This window comes from Drosophila albomicans, chromosome 4, assembly GCF_009650485.2.
Source record: "Drosophila albomicans strain 15112-1751.03 chromosome 4, ASM965048v2, whole genome shotgun sequence".
Lineage (NCBI taxonomy): Eukaryota > Metazoa > Arthropoda > Insecta > Diptera > Drosophilidae > Drosophila > Drosophila albomicans.
Genome location: NC_047630.2, coordinates 725,811 through 740,842, shown reverse-complemented (window position 1 = coordinate 740,842; position 15,032 = coordinate 725,811). Strand labels below are relative to the sequence as shown.

Sequence of the window (15,032 nt, the reverse complement as noted above, 5' to 3'; positions counted from 1 at the left end):
TCATTCTATTCGAATCAAATAGACAAATATTATATAATCAGGCATGCTCCGGTATTCACTTTTGGTTTTCGTTTTCGTTTTGGGAACAAAATCGAGATTTTCGTATTTATTTATTTTTTACTGCTGAAACAGCTGACTTGTGTTTTGGTCAATAGTAAACAACGCGAAAAAATGTCTTTCGTATGTTCAATTTCCAGCGTGGATGGAACTCACATAAGGATATTTGTATCCAGCATAGTTTATTTATTCTTCCCCTGAATGAAATATATTTGCCTTTTGTCTTTTTTGCAAAGAAAGATTTGAAACTTTCTTTAAAAAAATCAGTTGAACGGCAATCAGCTGTTTCCCACAAAAAATGGGGATGCCACCTTTTTAATGCATTTTAATCCGGTTATTCCAACAATTTTTTTTATAAAATTTTAACATATAAGTAATTAAATTAAATAAATTAATTTTTAAAAAACATATTTTACCCAACTTCAACAAATTTATCGCCATCTGTTTGATTATACAAGTATTTTTAACTTGCTTTTTCATTCTATCAAAAGTATGGCAGCTTAGGCGATAACTCATAGTGTCGGACTTATCGGTTGCTCACCAAAACGAAAATTGTTTTTGCCGACGGCAAAATTTGATATCCAAATTTGAGGTGGGTTCAGAAATTAGTCGGTTTAAAAATAATTACAAGCCTAATTGATCTGCTGGCGGCCTTAAAAGAACGGTAATAAACCAATGAGTCAACTACTTTTTTTCCTTTTGCAAATAAGATCCGATTTAATATAGAAAAAGGCATTTATTTTTCAATTCTACAAGACAAATTTTCTCGTTTTGGAATTCGAAAAAATCTTGTGAAAGTGAAAACGGGAGCGCCAATTTTTTCGTTTTCGTTTTCAAAACGAATGGAACGAATGGTTCAATGGAAACACCAAAACGGGACTTGGACGAACGTAAATAAACTGAGTGCAGTGGAAAAAGGGTATAAGTTAATCTGGCATCACTGGCATGCTGTAATAATATTGCAATATAATCGATATATTGAGGTTTTGCTCATCCCCAGAAGTAGTTTCACAGAAACAATTCAATTGCAATTCTTGCAAAGTTATGGCGGAGATATATTCGTCTGATATTTTACGCATTGTAATAGCAGAAATAGCCCAAACTATTGGGTACAGCAATACTCAAAATGCTTCTTTGGAGTTATTAGAAGATATATTATTACGGTTTGTGAAGGAACTGTCTCGTGATCTACACAGTCAAGTTGAACATGGTAAGTACACATAGCCAGATTGATATACTTATACATACATAACATTTTTGTAGTGATGTGCATATATTATTAATTCGCGAGTGCATATTTAATTCTCTTTCCCATAAAGCAAATCGTATTGAACCAAGTATTAAGGATGTTCAGCTGTGCTTTGGCAATCTTGCAATCGACATTCACGAATTACTCGATTATGTGGGAAATGTTGAGCCAGTGCCATTCGTTAGAGAAGTCCCCGAATATCCAGTAAAGAGAAACTCAAATATGAATTTTCTTAAACCTGGTAGCGCAGAGACTCTGACACGACCAGTTCACATATTTGAATATCTTCCTGCCGTGCTGCCCTCTTCGGGACGAATTTCAGCATCCTCTTCCGCATGCCATAATCCGTCTGAAATCGATCATTTATCCCTCAATTATCAGCAAAAATGTGCAGATAATTTGTTATCAGCGGAAGGAGAGCAAGGCGCTCCAAACATGCATAATTGGTGCAGGCAAATGGAATCATCCATATCATTAAAACAACCAACCGTAGATAACACTGATAGCATTGATGGTCATGCAGTGCGGACAATCAACAGCGTTGTAATGACAACTGGAGGTTTTATTTCACCGGCCATTGAAGGAAAGATGCCAGAAGCCTTTATTCCTCCTATTATTGGTAAGACTAAAACTTTAACTGTTCCCTTTTTTACATAATATAATATTTTTTCAGAAAAATTAAAAGGCTTAGACGCTCCGCCTATTTTGCCGCCCCTTGTTATTCTGGATACTAAAAATTCTATTACATTAGAAATTGGGCTTAACGAAAAGAATCAAGCAGCAAAAGACAATGCTGTTGTGGAACACAAACCCCTAACTGAAGACATATTTCTTTTACATGAAATTTCGACAGTTAAAAAAACTGAAAGCAAAAATCTGGATGAAGAAGCTATTGGTTCAGTACAAGGCAATCAATCCAAACCCACAAAGAGCCAAAAGAAACATTTATTTGGTGCGGAATTAAATAATAGTAAAGCACAAGAAAAAGCCCATCGTAAAGCATTAAAAATATATCAAAGATTATCGAAATCTCAGGTTGAAGATGAGGCTGGACTTAAAAAATCTTTGAAGCATTTAAATCGCGCAGGGATGTTGTCGACATTATCATCAGACACCAGGACAACGGCAGCGGACCGAACTTATGTAGAAAAAATCTTAAAGAAGCAAACAAAGCGACATAAACAACTAAAAAGCCAGAAACAACAGCAACATATACAATTTATGTCTAAGCAGCTCTCATTAGCAACTACTGATGAATTTTCCAATGCCAGACTCAATCATCCAGTGGTGATGGCAGCTTCTATGCCTTCTCAATCCATACCAATGCTATCCATTGAATCATCAACGGTTGGGAATATGTTTGGCAGTTCGACTGTGGAACCATTAAGCGCCGATATATTGTCATCAGATGTTGGTCAAAGTCAACAGATGCACTCACCGAATGATTTACTCTCCGATGATGTCAAACTTGGCAACGAACCAGACCGCAATAAATTAAATATTTTTAAAAAATTATCAAAGTCAAAGCCAACGAAGTCTCTCTCACCAAGTGCATTACACACAATGGCATCGCATTTATTAAGTGATACAGGCAATGGCTCATCAACCATAAATTTGCCGTCTGGAACAACTATAACCCCAGAACCGGCTTTGAATTTCACCGAAAATTATGTGACATCAAATTTAACATCAACAACACTGAAGGAGCAAACAATTACAACTCAATCTGTGTTGACATCTAGTCTAACTGAACTTACTATACCTAAAAAACGTGGACGTAAGCCAGGTGTAAAGAATATTTCTGCACGGTCAAAAATTCCCAATGAGCATGTTTTAGCCAAAAAAATCAGGTCTAGCAAATTGAATGCTACTACCACAGTATCATATCCACCAGAGAATTCATCCATAAACACAGCTCATCTATCAATACAAACGGAAACGACAAATTCGATTCCATCACAACACCCTGAAAAATTATCAAATATATTGCCACACAATTTAGATAAACTAATTGGCGAAGAAGATCGGGAACAATCAATTACCTTTTTACCTATTAGCAATGAGACTGCTAAAAATATGAAATTAAAAAAAATTAAAGAAAAGCAAGAGAAAAAAAAGCGAAAGACCAAATATAATCATCTAGTACCTAGTGAAAATTCAATTCAAAATAATGGTGAACTTGAAGGAAATAAGAAGTTTCCTTTTATGGATGTTGATATAAAAAACACACAAACACTTTCGATTACTAAGGAGTCTGTTGAATTTCATCAAATTCCATCATCAAAGTCACCTACAAATGCGAATGCAATTAAACATTTCTCATCGAATTTGTTGTCACCAGCAAGTAGTGTTCATGGCTATATGACCGGTATAGGCACGTTGCCTATTCTATCTTTTCCACCTCGGCCGGGTCTTATACCTTCCGGAATCTTTTCACCCACAAGTCTCGCAAATTTGAACAAAAATAACAAAATATCGCATTCATTCATGACCTTACCGGACACAATAAGCAGGTCATCATCAGCAATTGGATACGGATCGTCATTACATGAAACAACGTCAGGTAAATAATATTGTGAACGAATTTGTATAGGGTAGAAGAGTATTATAACATTGTGCCGGCAGGAAATGTATGTAACAGGTAGAATGAGTCATCTCCGACCCCATAAAGTATATATATTCTTGTTCAGCGTCAACAGCCGAGACGATCTAGCCATGTCTGTCTGTCCGTATGAACACCTAGATCTCAGAGACTAGAAGAGATAGAGCTAAATTGTTTCTCGACAGCATTTGTTATGTTTGCATGCAGATCAAGTTTGTTTCAAATTATGGCTACGCCCACTTCCGTCCCCGATAATCAAAAAATCGAATAACAAGCGTAATTTTAAAGCTGGAGTCGCAAATTTTGGTATATACAATAATAACTATAGTAGTTGTGATTCCTAAATTTGGTTACGATCAGATAAAAATTGTCGAAGTTATTAAAGAAATACTTTTGTGTGAGCAAAAACGCCTACTTACTAGGGGTCTTAGTAGCTTTGGCTGACAAAAAAGAAATTAAATCGACTAACATATTTTAAAGAATTTTACATCACCCTAAAGTCGGAAGTGTCAAACAATTATCTACTTTTGGTCGCCAATGTTCATGCAAACCAGTGAAGATATTTTTTCTTGTGGCTGTAAGTCGCGTTTCCTTTTGGCAAAAAGTTCTAAATCGTATGTTTAGGGCTCTAAATTGCGAACCCTTTTTTTTAAGCAAGATTTCACATCTTGCAGAGAATGCCAACCACCCGTACACTCTTACCAATATTAGTTTGTGGCTTTGGTGTTAGAGAGTGCAATGCAAAGCAAACGGTCCGGAGTTAAAATGCATATAAACTTTAACAAATTATTATTTAAAAATGGTATGCATTTACATACATACTAATTAAAAAATAACTATATTTATTACATTTATAGAAAAAAAATCAACCGAAATATCCATGCTTCCGCTGAGTGATTCGCATACGGAGCGCAGCTATTGCAATGTGGCTCCTTTAGTGCCAGAATCAATGAAAATGACAGTTTTATCTACTGATGGACATAAACTCAAATCGGCGAATGCTTCAATAGAGGGGGAAGGTATGGAAATCAAATCTGGAAAAAACGTCCAGGGTTTATCAAAAAGTGCGCACTTTAATCAACGCCTTGGAATTCGATCAAAGGGCCAGCATGATAAGCTATTGATTAACAAATTGGAGAAATCGAAAACAACAAAAGTTGGCACTGGCAAACTTGGAGATCCTATAGAAGTTTCCGATGATTCAAATGATAATGATGAATCCAATATCCAACAAAAAACGGACAAAATCAATAGTGATGGATTCTTACACAGTTCAAAAAAATTTGATATCCCACATCCACACTCAGTAATCTCAAACCCCTCTTCTATTGCCGCCGACTTTAACCAATTTAAAAAATTGGCCACAATTAAAGTAAATCCACTTGAATGTTCGAGTCCATTGTCTGTCATACCGCCATCCTCATCATCAGCTTTCAATATTAATTTTATGGGCAATGACAAGTTTAGCTTGGCCGGCGGTGCAGATCTGATACCATTATCATGTGTCGATAGCGGCTTGGCATACTCTTCAAGAACTGTACCAGTTACTAGTCTAACGGCAGGTGCTACATCTGAGTCATCCATACAAACTCATGGTCTGTCTTCTGAACATAGCTTTGTATGTAATATGGTTAATTCCATTAATTATGATGATATAACGATAACTCCAACAAACAATTTAAACAACAGTTTAAGTGATTTGAAGCTCCACAAACTGCACAAGAAACCAAAGAAAACGAAGGAGGGTAAGAGCAAAAAAAAGAAAGACAAAAAGGATAAAACTAAGAGTAAAGATAAAGGTGATGACAAGAGTATGTCAATGGTTGAGAAACCTAAAAGTGTGGATAAGAAACAAAAAAAGGACAAGAAAAAAGATAAATTGGTAAGTTCATTGCAAATTTTATTACATCAAACTAGAAAATTAGATACTATTTTTTATGTACTTTACTTATTATTCATTGGATTTTCTCTTTGCTTAATGCTAACAAATAGTCGAAACTTATAATTGACATTATCGCTTTGCAAATTGTTTCATCTTTGACAGACTTTTGACTAGATACTCTGAATGAAATCGATATTTCCCCATAAATGACAGTCATAGGAGCATAACGGTTTTAGTACTGAATTATATAGCAGGATCTTATAGTTAACACTGAGAGAAGACCGTCCGTTGATTAGTCAATGGAGCTTTTTCGCTTTTAGTTTTAGTTTAGTTTACTTTTCGTGCCTTTGATGTGCTTGCGCCATGTGAGTTCTTGCTTGCTCAGGCTTGCTTGAATTTTGTTCGTTTATTTTTATTCTTCACTTGGACAAACATTTTTCTACTTTGGTAGTTAAATAATGATATTTGTAAATTTGTTACTCAAGCTGGAAGATGTGGAGAAGCAAAATCAATGTAAAATGAATGCTTAATGCAATTTCTTATCAGGATTCTAGTCTAAAGCAAGTCACGGATTTGGAAATTGTTTATTTTTATACCCGCTACCCATAGGGTAGAAGGGTATTATAACTTTGTGACGGCAGGAAATGTGTGTAACAGGTAGAACGAGGCATCTCCGACCCTATAAAGTATATATATTCTTGATCAGCATCAATAGCCGAGACGATCTAGCCATATCCGTCTGTGTGTCCGTCCGTATGAAACACTGGATCTCAGAGACTATAAAAGATAGAGCTATAATTTTCGACAGCATTTGTTATGTGTGCACGCATATCACGTTTGTTTTAAATTTTTGCCACGCCCACTTCCGTTCCCAGAAATCAAAAAAATCGAATAACAAGCGAATTTTGGTATATACAATAATTACTATAGTAGTTATGATTCCTTAAAATTTGGTTGCGATCAGATAAAAATTGTCGAAGTTATTAAAGAAATACTTTTGTATGGGCAAAAACGCCTACTTACTAGGGGTCTTAGTTGCTTTGGCTGACAATCTGGTATATTGTGCCGTCTATAGTATTTTTTGAATGCGTTAATAGTACCATATACCATTTGGTATATTTTTAGTATTTTTGCAGTATAGTCGGTATATTTTGAGAAAAATGCCGCAAAATATATTTCTTTTATTCAAAATGGGTAGCGGGTATCTTACAGTCGAGTACACTGTAGCTTTCTTACCTGTTTTGTTTAGCGGAAAGCCTGAAGTCAATATGATTACCATTTAAGAATTGACCTTACTTAAGGTTGCGACGTGTTACGCTTAACTAACACTCCCCTTCGTATATGACTATGGAATTGATAATTTTGAATGTTCCTGCGAGACAAGCAACTCCATTAAGATATATAAGATATTGGCTAGTTACGCTCCATCATACTTCGATTTTTCTTCCATTCTGGTAGTCTAATGTTGTCCCGGATGTTGGACGAATTCAGTCTTAATATTGACTTTTGTTTCGCTTTATTAAGGGAATTATGTGAAAGTTGTCATTTCAAATAAGATCTATATAATCAGCCGTGCTCCGGTATTCACTTTTCGTTTTGGGACCAAAACCGAGATTTTCGTTTTAGTCCTCCTATTTTCACAAGTTTTTGCTATCGAAACGTTTAATTTCTTACTTCTGAAACAGCTGACTTGTGTTTTGATCAGAAGTAAACAAAGCGAAAAAATGTCTTTCGTATGTCCAAATTTTCTGCGTGCATAAAACTCACATAAGGATAATTTTATCACGCATATATGATTTATGTTTTCCCTTGAAAGAAATATATATTTTTTTTGTCCAGTTCGCATGGTCAAACGTTGCAAAAAAGCTGAAAAATTAAAAAAAAAAAAAAAAAAAAAAGAGCTATAAAAAAGCTGGTTTTTCAAATCATTGGATTCTCTATATATTTCTGTTAGAGGGCTACAGGGAGAGCGCACGATATCGGTTTTATTGAAACATATGTATAGAATTTGAGCAACAGTTATTCACAATATTTTGGGAATTTCATTACTACTGTGCTCATTTTTATTTTTATATTTTCATTTTTATGAATTTATTAGGAAGCTTATATGTATGTATAGCAGCATTTGTCTGCGCAAGCCATAACTGTAAATTCCTGATTTAGAATAAAATGTATTTTCATTTAAAGTAGAAAACAAAGAGTAGAAAAACGAATAGTAACGTCGTCTTCAAAGTATTTAACGGCTAGGTTTCCTAAATGTTTTAAAAAGCCAAAAATGTATGCTCGGCCACAAAACGCATAGCGCTGCTTCTTGCTCCGTCATCTTGACCGGCAAAGTTACAAAATCTATTTTGTTTGTTTGCATAAAGCCGCCACTAGCACTTTTATGCTTTTTGGTCAAAGCATGGGCGCGCAAATCAGAGTGCTTTGCTCTTCTTTTGACATTTGTTAAAACAATCAAAAAAAAATCACAACTTAAGATCAATTCACTTTTGCCTTTAGTGACGCTACGATAAGAATTGGCTTGTTCTTTGAGGTTGCTTTACAACACTATACAATCGATATGTCACTAAAAGTGATGGCAAGCATCGACAGAACAGCTTCAGCATATATTGTTCCATAATTTTGGGATATAGAAAAATAATCTAAAACAAGTAAGAAAGCTACAGTCGAGTGTGGTCGTTTGTGAGATATCCGCTATCCATTTTGAATAAAAGCAAAATATTCCGGTATTATTCTCAAAATATACCAAAAATACTATAAAAATATACCAACGGTATATAGTAGGTAGGCGTTTTTGCTTCCCTAAATACTTCTTCATAAATACTATAGTATATCCTCTAGCTTTAAAATTACGCTTGTTATTCGATTTTTTTTATTTATAGGGGCAGAAGTGGGTGTGGCAAATATTTGAAACAAACTTGATCTGCGTGCAAACATTACAAATGCCGACTAAAATTATAGCTCTATCTCTTATAGTCTCTGAGATCTAGGTGTTCATACAGACAGACGGACATGGCAAGATCTTCTCGGCTGTTGATGCTGATCAAGAATATATAAACTTTATAGGGTCGGAGATGCATCCTTCTACCTGTTACATACATTTCCTGTCTCGCTCTCACTCTGACCAAGAGATTCTTGCTATCTTCATTTATGTTTTCTGTTAAGCGCTTTTGGTTGATCTCTTAATATTTCGCTCTTTCAATGAGCAGTGCGTAAAGATCGGAACGAGAAACGCTTGCTCAATGAGAGTCAGCAAAAGACCGATTGACCGAAAAACTCAACGCAAACGGTCTTCACATTTGCTATCGTTGTTGTTGCAATTAATATATGTATTTCGTCTGCAAAACAGACGCTTAACGAATTGCTTGCCTATGCGTGTGAATGTATACCAATACATACGCAAAAGACTTTTTGCTTCACTGAACACGACAAAACGGTCTTGGAACAACAGAACAAAACAGAATCGAAAAAAAGGTTTCGCTCTGAGCGCGAGCGATCTCATTCAAGAACCCAAAAATCGGTTGCTATCTGAGTCTTTTCGAAGAGTCAGGAAAAGACACTTATTTGCAGACAACGAGAAACGATCGACAGTTATTTGCCAGCTCTGAAAAAAAGCATTAAAGTAAAAAAAAAGCCAGAATTCCCGCTGCCCGCAGTTTGCAATTTTTTTAAGCAAATTGCATTTATCATCATACAAATTTTATAGCAAAAGGCTTCATTATTGGCAGGATATAAATCCTAGTCCGGATGTGCTCTGAAAATTTTGTGTTGATTAGATAAAACATAGAAGAATAATAATAAACAAAGAATAATCAACATTGTTGCATAACGAGACACTACCGCAAAAGTTTGCTAAACTCTTTCAAAATGCGTTCCAAAGTTGAAAATTTTTCCCCAAAATCCAACTTTTATGTTTTGACATTACATGTTAGTATAGCCACGCACAATTTGAACAATTAATTTCCTTGAGCATACAGTACAATCCGGAATAATTAATATTCGTGATTTTTTTTGTTATTAAAAATCACAAATAAATGAATCACAAAGTTCAATAAAAAACAAATATGCAAACCTAGCATTCATTCCTCATTCCACAGTGAACGGTCCCATAGGCCAAAAATTAAAAGTAATGTTTGAATTTTAAGTTCATATGTTCGGCGTCTAGTTGTCCATAAAAAATGCTTTAAATTTGATTATTTGTTTTGTTTTGCCTCACACATTCGCGAAGAAAATGACAGGTAAAGCGATAGGACAAACTGTGGGGCCAATATTAAGCGTGTGCATCGAAGTTGTAAGCCCTGCAGACATACATTAAAAAACTATAGAAAAGTACTTAAATGAACATATATGTTGAGGAATTGTGTTTTTGTAATTTTTATTTGAATTGCATTGTTTGTGTGTTTTTAACAAAACTTGTGCGTAAACCCTAATTGTTCTTGTAAAACCTAAAATAAAAAAAAATCAATTTTCAGATGTAGTAAAAATTGTTTTTGCCAATGACGCCCTTCAACGAAACTTTTTTTTAAAAATTGTTCAATCGTTATTCTAAGTTATGAATATAAGCTGCTACAATTTGCTACACTTAATGTAATCAAGCATTCAATATCTCCATCTCGCCCTATGATGCTGCTCATTTGCTGCAGTTGACAATGGTTGACGGCAAACTTAGTAAAGCACTTTCCCAATCGTCGTCAGCCAAATGTTATGTTTGTGATGCCAAACCAACCGAAATGAATGATATAAAAATCTGCTTAGAAAGAACAGTTCATAAAGATCGTTATGATTTTGGGTTATCTCCGCTGCATGGCTTATATTCGCTTTTTTGAATACTTCATACATATGGCTTACAGACTTCCAATAAAACAATGGCAAATAAGATCAGATGAAAGAAAATCAACAATGCGGGAGCGAAAAATTGTAATACAGAAACAATTTCTACAAAAAATGGGACTCATCGTTGACAAACCAAAAGTTGGACGAAGCGGGCGGATCGTCCAATGATTGAAACACAGCCCGGGAATTTAACAAAAACAGTATATTGTCAGCCGAAATAACAGGGTTATATTGTCACTTGATAGATATATGTGGCACAATATCGAGAGCTTTGTCATCAGGCTATCGAAATAATCCCGAAAAGTTTAGACATTACGCATTAGATACGTACCCCTATATATCTGGACAAAAAATATTTAAAAGCAAAAAATCCATTTTAGACAAATCAGTTTACGATTTGCTTGAGTAATGGCTCTTTGTTTGAATTAACAGTTTTTTTATAATTCATAATTAATAATTCCTTTATTCTGGTGTATTATTATATTTTGCATATTTATTTTTATTTTTTTGTATTGCATTATTAATTGTTTATTAAAAGTTAAGCGTTTAGTAAGTTCACGTTGGAAATAACTACAAAAATAATGTTGCATAACCTTAGGGGTCTGCTTTAATTTGATATTTTAAATTGGCGCGAAAATAAATCTTATATACTTGCCAATATTATAAATATAGCATTAATATGGAATTATTTAGATACAAAAAACATTTCAAGCTGATATCTCTATTGGAAGTATTTTTGGCCGTCTTCTCCATACAAGACCGTCCGCTGTGCATGATAAGCTTTGACTTCACAAATCACACTTGCTTGCGCAAGCAACGTAATATATATCGATAATACAAACCTAGTGTAAGTCCATTGAAGCTAGTACGAAATGCTCATGGTTTTGGATTAAATTTTTCAATTAAACACTCGTCAACATGGCTTGGGTCTATACGAAAAATAACATATACGACACTTTAAAAATGAAATAATTATCTAAAATGGTGTCAGCGGGGCTCCGGTTTTCACATTCGTATTTATACCTGCTACCCATAGGGTAGAAGGGTATTATAACTTTGTGCCGGCAGGAAATGCATGTAACAGGAGGCGTCTCCGACCCTATAAGTATATATATTCTTGATCAGCGTCAACAGCCGAGATGAGCTTGCCATGTCTGTCTGTCCGTATGAACACCTAGATCTCAGAGACTATAAGAAATAGAGCTATAATTTTTTTCGACAGAATTTTTAATGGTTGCCCGCAAATCGACAAAAATCGAATAATAAGCGTAATTTTAAAGCTAGATCTTTGGTCTATACAATAATAAGTATAAGTATGCGATCAGATAAAAATTGTCGAAGTTATTAAAGAAATATTTTTGTATGGGCAAAAACGGCTTTGGTCGCACAACAAAAACGAAATGAAAATGAAATGAGTGTAACCACAGCCTTCGCGTTCTCTAGAGATGTGTCATTTTTCACTTGGAAAATAAAGTATTTAATTTTATTACATTGCAAAGAATGTGCCCATTCTCAGTCGAAAGAGCCGTGACTCCTTTCCTGCAAACAACAGTTTTTAGACATTGCAATGTTATTTTTTACGAAAATGTTTTCCAAATAAGCAGCTAAAGAAAGCAGTTCATCGAAGACTTTGTAGCTTTGATTTTTATGTATGTATAAAACTGTGTGCGATTGTGAATAGCTTCTATGATGAAGTGATATATATGTAAATATAAAACAAATAAGAAACCTACAGTCAAGTGTGCTCGACTGCGAGATATCCGCTACCCATTGTAAATAAAAGCAAAACTGCAGCATTAATTTTTAAATATACCACAAAAATACTAAAAATATACACACGACCATATTTGATATATTTGTATAGCACTAACTTTAAAATATACTAAAGAATGCAAAATATCCCAGCTTGTCAGCCAAACCATTTAAGACCCGTTGTAAGTCGGCGTTTATTGTCTATACAAAAATATTTCATAAAATACTTCTAAAATTATAGTTATTATTGAATGTACAATAAATTGAGACTATCGATATGCAGGGCGAAAGTAAAGAAGCAAAAATTTGAAACTATCATGATCTGCGTGTAGACATAACAAGTGCTGTCGAAAAAATGATGATCTCTATCTCCTACAGTATCAAGGTGTTTATACGGACGGACAGACATTGATATATCTCGGCTACTAAGGATGATCAAAAATATACAGTGACGAGCAAATGTGGACACATACTTTACATTTTTTAAAATAATCAATAATTCAAAATATAATCAACTTATTTCAGTATTTGTTCCTTTTATATATAAAAATAGTAAGTAGCAAATAATAAAGATTATTGGAAAAAAGAAATTAGCATTTTCTGCGAATTTTTCAACACCTTGAATTCAGAAGTGAGAAATATGTATCTACATGTGTTCGGTACTGCATATTTTTTATAGGGTCGGAAATGGTTGCGTGTTACATATATTTCCTGGTGGTACAAATTATAATATCCTTCTGCCCTATGGATAGCGGGTATAAATACAAGTACAGCTTACATTTAGCCATTACATTTCATTTTGGAAAACAATCATGATTATAAATTTGGTATGTCCTAAATTTAGCATTAGCTTTGGCTTTTGATTTTTTTTTTTAAATAATGGACATATTTTAAATTGAAATAATTCATTTTTCTTAAATTCGTTAGCAGGTCCAAACGAATGTTTTTATGCAACTATCGAAGGATAATCTAGACTGCAGTAACAAAGAAACTCCGTTAAATTCTGGTCTTTTTGTCGGATCCGTTGAAGTCGCCGATTCAGGGACAATTCCCCAAACAACCATCCAAGAAGTAGCGACACTAACACATCATTTGCCCTTACCCAAGTTAGATTTGTCACCCAACCAGGTGCCAAAGCTTACACTTAAGCTAGGTGGAAAATCAAATCCAACTTCTCCCAATCAATTTGATGACGTTCAGCAAGATTCACAAATATCAATGATACCGACGCATCCAATTGCTTTGACTCTAATTCCAACGAAGACTACAAAAAAGGAGCATTCGCCAGAATTGGCACGGTTTTCGCCACTTGTCACTGGACCGCCGAAACCCAAGCAATGTATGAACTTCAATACGTAACCCAATAATAATCTATATCTTAATTAATTACCTTTAGGCCGCATAATTTTATTGCACGTTTATGCTCATTAGACTTATAATTTTTGTCTTTATTTAATCCATGGATATCTTAAAATATCTGTTAATGCTTTTGAATTCGAAGCCGTCTTACCTTTCACAATTGATTAATATAGAAAAAGTAATAAACCACAATTTGGCGTATTTTTGATTGACATGTTAAAGAACAAAAAAAAATTGTGTTGTAATATTTTGTGTAAATTAATGTTATACGTATTTCGTTGAACGCGTGAAATTAAATTAATCGTCTAAAGGTGATCATGGACTCTTTTGGTTTAATCCATTTTTATTCAATCCAATTTTAGGTGAAACACAAGCTGTAGTTTCGACTACGGCGCCTCCGCCTCCGCCTGTGTCTGGTTTTCTTTCATCGGATGTTATGCTGGAAAATACAAATATGATATCAAATGATCCGGCTCCAAGCAACTGGTTGATAACAGCAGCAGATACGACCGCTTCTCCAAACTGTTCGGCAACACTATCAGCAAGTTCTGTCTTATTGCCTCAGCAATTGCTGCAAGCTGTACCAAAAACGACATCATTCCCCCCTCCCTTTAGTCAGAAAGCAGTTTCGTCATCTATAAAGAATATCGAAGAAGAACCATCTGCATCTGTGTCTTCGCAAAGTGTTGAATCCAATAGACCTTCCTCTTATGTTGACGCAGAGGGCTATCGCATTTGGATTTGCCCAGCATGTGGCAAAGTCGACGACGGGTCCGCAATGATTGGTTGTGATGGATGTGATGCTTGGTATCATTGGTAAGTGCTTCCAAGTTTACATTATAGAACTTCATAGCATACTGAATAGATTAATTAAAACCATATATTTAAACTCCTCAATATCATTAAATTATCATTGAATACGAATTAGAAAATTGTATAATAATTTAATTTAAACTTATAGGATTTGTGTAGGCATATTTGTGGCACCGAACGATAATGAGGATTGGTTTTGTCGCGTCTGCATCACTAAAAAAAAGGGCCAAGGATCGGAAAAGAAGAAAAGGCGTAACAAAAAAAAATAAAATCTATATTAATTGAATATAATACTTATGTTTTATATTAAACGGTACTTTTATTACAAAAACATAATAAATAATAATCTTATACAATGTAAAGCCAGCTTAAGCGTAACTTACAGCTGAGCTTATAAGCGATCTAACCATCTCGCAGAAACAAACGCACACTACTTGTAACATATGAAGTGGCGCAAACTAATAAGCTTAACTCATTTGTAT

At 34.5% G+C, this 15,032-nt stretch overlaps 1 protein-coding gene across 9 annotated transcripts; it reads left to right on the top strand.

Moving 5' to 3' along the window:
* The first annotated feature begins 1,058 nt into the window (after positions 1-1,058).
* LOC117573079 (transcription initiation factor TFIID subunit 3) lies at positions 1,059-14,861 on the top strand. Of its 9 annotated transcripts, none has more exons than XM_034255963.2 (7): positions 1,063-1,267; positions 1,377-1,925; positions 1,980-3,869; positions 4,766-5,790; positions 13,309-13,717; positions 14,100-14,553; positions 14,699-14,861. In XM_034255963.2, the coding sequence occupies exons 1-7, from the start codon at positions 1,102-1,104 to the stop codon at positions 14,817-14,819; spliced, it is 4,614 nt and encodes a 1,537-aa protein (XP_034111854.1). In that variant the 5' UTR covers positions 1,063-1,101; the 3' UTR covers positions 14,820-14,861. The 9 variants fall into 9 exon arrangements, 8 of the variants coding, with proteins under 8 accessions (XP_051862224.1, XP_034111855.1, XP_034111856.1 ...); XM_034255962.2 differs by having other exon boundaries at positions 1,064-1,267; positions 13,306-13,717; XR_007955173.1 differs by lacking the exons at positions 13,309-13,717; positions 14,100-14,553; positions 14,699-14,861 and adding exons at positions 12,757-12,930; positions 13,058-13,123 and having other exon boundaries at positions 1,059-1,267.
* Positions 14,862-15,032: the final 171 nt, after the last annotated feature.

Bases quoted from the DNA above. Each gene is read 5' to 3' on its own strand.
- LOC117573079 (XM_034255962.2), top strand. From the start codon at position 1,102: ATGGCGGAGATATATTCGTCTGATATTTTACGCATTGTAATAGCAGAA. The intron at 5,791-13,305 runs GTAAGTTCATTG...TAAATTCGTTAG, and splicing joins ACAAGAAAAAAGATAAATTG to CAGGTCCAAACGAATGTTTT. The intron at 14,554-14,698 runs GTAAGTGCTTCC...TTAAACTTATAG, and splicing joins TGTGATGCTTGGTATCATTG to GATTTGTGTAGGCATATTTG.